Genomic DNA, 3,825 nt, shown 5'->3' on the forward strand with positions numbered 1-3,825 from the left:
GACGTCCATTTTCAGCTCTTTTGACCGTCCAAAAATTTGGATCTCTCATGATAGCGATCTGAAAGATGTTCTATCGCTAAACAATGCAGTAAATATTCAAAAACTTCGAAATCGTTACTGCGCATATAATAGCAAAAGAAAAGAAGGAACTGTCGGTACAATAAGGATATCAGTATATCCTATATTTTCTTTCATAAAAATGTTATATTTATTGTACTTCATTTCATTATACTTTTTCTTATTGTTGTCTTTATAAAATGAATTGAAAAGAAACACATACCTTTAGCTTTCGGTATGAAATAGCAAACCTAAAACTACTTGTTTACGGAGTAAATTCTTTGAAATATTTTGCCCAATGATAAAAATATCTGAACGAAAGAACATAACGTTGAGGAACTCATTTAAAAAGCAAAGCTTGCATGTATGAAATTTTAGGTTAAAAAAACTAAACAACAAAGCTCTATAAAAGCAGATATTAGATAGAGTTGCTATGAATTGAAAATGAAAAACTTAATCAGGAAACAGTTGCGATATATGTCTGAATGTGCAATAAGAGGACAAAGGAAACTGTTAGCCGCGTAAGGAGAACACTGAGAGCGTGACATAGGGTGTCTTTTGATTTTAGGCAGATTCAATATTGTTTATCTTCATAAACAGTAATATCTTATTACAAATGATACGAGGATATCCACATCAAAGTTTTGATGAAAGAAAAAAGTATAGATCTAAAGGGACATGTTCAGATAGTGATGATGCAAGGCACATCATGGACATTATCTAAGGTTTGCCAGCATCGAAATCGCAGCCGCATGTACGTAGTAGTTGCAGAACTCTTTAGACATGTTAGATATCGGTATCGATATACCGCCTAGTATCGGTTTTAGAAACGAGTGTAGCCGATCAAGAATATATCGGCGTTCAAAGCGATCGTTCGCCGATCGGCGTACGTCGACAAAAGCTCATCGTTGCTCTCTGCTATGGAAAGTTTTGAAGAATCTTTTCGACTTAAAAAGCTGTTTTATTAGCCACATAGATGTTTAAAAATGGTATGTTCTTTCTTATCTTACTGAAAGTGTCAATTTTCAACTGCTAAGCTTTCCGGAATGGTCATCTTACTTCCTTTAAATGCGATTTTACTTAAATACGTCAAAAATATATCATCTATCTATCTATATCAATATGTACATGCACGTGTTTGTGTGTGTTTTGCTTCACTTTTTCCCAACTTCACCTTATGATATTATTGTTAGAATGTGCGATACGATTTCTGTTATAATCCTCAGAGTCTGCACTTATTCGTCGTGAAAACGCAGTTATCGATAGATTGTCCGGCTCATTATCGTGATCACTTGTTGTTGGTTTGTTTTTCCTTATGTCTGATTGTTTTTTTTTGTCAATTAAACTCGTAACGTGCAAGTGGGAGGGGTGGAAACATCATATGGAAGATGTAGTGTGTATTTTCTCTTCTTATGTCTTCTTGTTGAGAAATTTCAATGTCTAAACTGTCGTGTAAACTGTTGTGTATTCATTGTTGATTACATTATAAATGTGCCTGTGAGTGTCGTTGGTATTGGCAAATGTTGCCCACTGTTTTCCTTTGATCACGGTCACACTCACAAACCATTATCTTCTTCGTCGTCGCCGTTGTGTTCGACATTGCAGTCGATGTCAACATCCGCACCATAATCTCAGTCATCGTAGAACTGTGAAGTTATAATCAATCAAAGTATCAGTTTTATCGTTCAATCATCAGCAATTAACCCAAATATAAATCACTGAAAACATCATCAGCAGCACTGATACTACCATCTAACCATCACAAGTAGTCATATATATATGTATATATATATATATGTGTGTGTGTGTGTGTGTGTGTGTGTCTATGTGTGTGTTTGTGTGTGTGTGTGTGTGTGTGTGTGCATAAATTCACATGCATATATATGTATAATCTACAAACATATGAACAGATACTACGTATATGTAAATATATATACATATATGTATATATATGTATATATGTATATATATATGTATATATATGTATATATATATATGTATATATATATATATATATATATATATATATATATATATATTGTACATGCACATACACAAGCATGCATGCAAGCAAGACATAAGTGTAAACACCACAAAGTGAGAAACAAACTCATGTTATTACAATGAATTCTTTTTACTGGAAATTACATTATTTCAAAATGTCATATCATACATCCATTTTTTTTTCTTCAACGTGTATCATAAAAGTCCACTGTCTATTTGTCCCAATGAAAAAAAAAAAAACTTGTTTGAAAGTCACAAAGATATATGCACCTGTAGTTCAAACATAACTTCCGTCCAAACAAAGCGATTGTGAGAATTTGTTCATCATTACGGTACTCGTGATGTAGCTTGCAATGTCCCTGAATTTCTGGCTGAAACAATGCGTAATGTTACCGATGGCGAGTCCTTTTGACAGTTACATGTTGCGGCAAATCTTCTTGTAATTTATAACAGCATCAGTTGACAGATAATTCCGCCATCTTGGATTTGGCTACAAATATTTATTTCTCTGAAAGCTAGAAAGTTAGTTTTGTTCAGACGATCTACGGGCCTCCGACGTCCGTCCTGATGAGCAGTCCGTTGTCACCGAATTCGACGTGGTTCTGCATGATTGCGTGCGGTGCACTCAGGAGCATCCCTGGGGTCATGGCCGGGGTGTTTCCGTTGCCCTGGAGAGGTGGGTTAACCGGCATTGAGCACATGAAGTACATGGGCTCGTCGCAACGTCGTACGAACCACTGTCCCATGCGGTTCATGCCGGCGCAGTAGGAGTGCTGCTGGTCCAAAAGCTGGAGGTTAGGTTCACCAGGCGCCCAGTTGACGAACGACATCGGTTGTTGCGTCGTGCTGTATCCAGCCGGCCACTTCCAGCCCTCGTACCTCTCCAGTTGCTGGTTCCAGTAGTTACGCAAGCCAGTCCAGAACGGAATGTCAATAGCGTTTGGCGTTGACGACAAGCTCTTGAGGTGGGAGATGACGGCGTTTGATGACGGCAAGTCCGGGATCGTCATGACGCCACCGAGGACGGCGACGCCGCAAGGAGCATTCTGTTCGCACATGAGCTCGGCATCGGACCATTTCATGGCCCTCGGAATCATTTTGAAACATTGCTGACCGAGCAGGAACCATCCTCCTTTACATTTTGCCGAGTATGGTGTGTTGGGTGCGTTGGGTGCGTTGGGTGCAGTGGGTGCATTGGGTGCGTTTTGGACCTGACTGTGACACAGAGCAGGTAAAACCAGCAAAAACGCCAACAACTTCATGACTGTTTTTCGTGCCGATAACTTTCTGCTTGGCACAATAACGTGGGTCTGAACACGCCAAAAGTTTTGGAGACAGTCTCTTCAACGTGTGTTATCTATCCGAGCCACCCAGCTATGAATGGTCATAGCGTAAGTAGCGAAAGGGCGATGATTTTTGCACACGGCACCCAAAGCAAGTGATCCGCCCAGCGAGCAAAATATGGGCGTGGATATCCAAATGGGGGAAGTGCGCATTGAGTGACTAAACTTTGATGAAAGTGCGCACACGGAAACGAACCACGAGACAGGGGCTAACGCTAATCAAGACTGCGCAGCGTTCGTATGACAACAAATACGTAAATCCTCTAATTTTTAATGAGAAGAAAACAAGAAAACTTAAATCAAGACAATATTATGTGTTAGGTCACGAAATCTGACCTCCTTTATTAAGAGAGCAAAATAAAAAACAAAACAAGCAAACACGTGAACATCGCCTCAAATCATCACCAACATACGAGAAAAA

At 39.0% G+C, this 3,825-nt stretch overlaps 1 protein-coding gene across 1 annotated transcript; it reads right to left on the reverse strand.

Moving 5' to 3' along the window:
* Positions 1-2,242: 2,242 nt before the first annotated feature.
* On the reverse strand, positions 2,243-3,421 carry LOC139729470 (27 kDa primary mesenchyme-specific spicule protein-like). Its single transcript, XM_071640393.1, has one exon. It carries the CDS (start codon positions 3,321-3,323, stop codon positions 2,604-2,606), a length of 720 nt encoding a protein of 239 aa, XP_071496494.1. The 5' UTR covers positions 3,324-3,421; the 3' UTR covers positions 2,243-2,603.
* Positions 3,422-3,825: the final 404 nt, after the last annotated feature.

This window comes from Diadema antillarum, unplaced genomic scaffold (assembly GCF_040938485.1).
Source record: "Diadema antillarum isolate AM-2024a unplaced genomic scaffold, OU_Dant_1.0 seq00000243_RagTag, whole genome shotgun sequence".
NCBI classification, from domain to species: Eukaryota; Metazoa; Echinodermata; class Echinoidea; order Diadematoida; family Diadematidae; genus Diadema; species Diadema antillarum.

Coding starts and splice junctions, on each gene's coding strand:
- LOC139729470 (XM_071640393.1), bottom strand. CDS start 3,323: ATGAAGTTGTTGGCGTTTTTGCTGGTTTTACCTGCTCTGTGTCACAGT.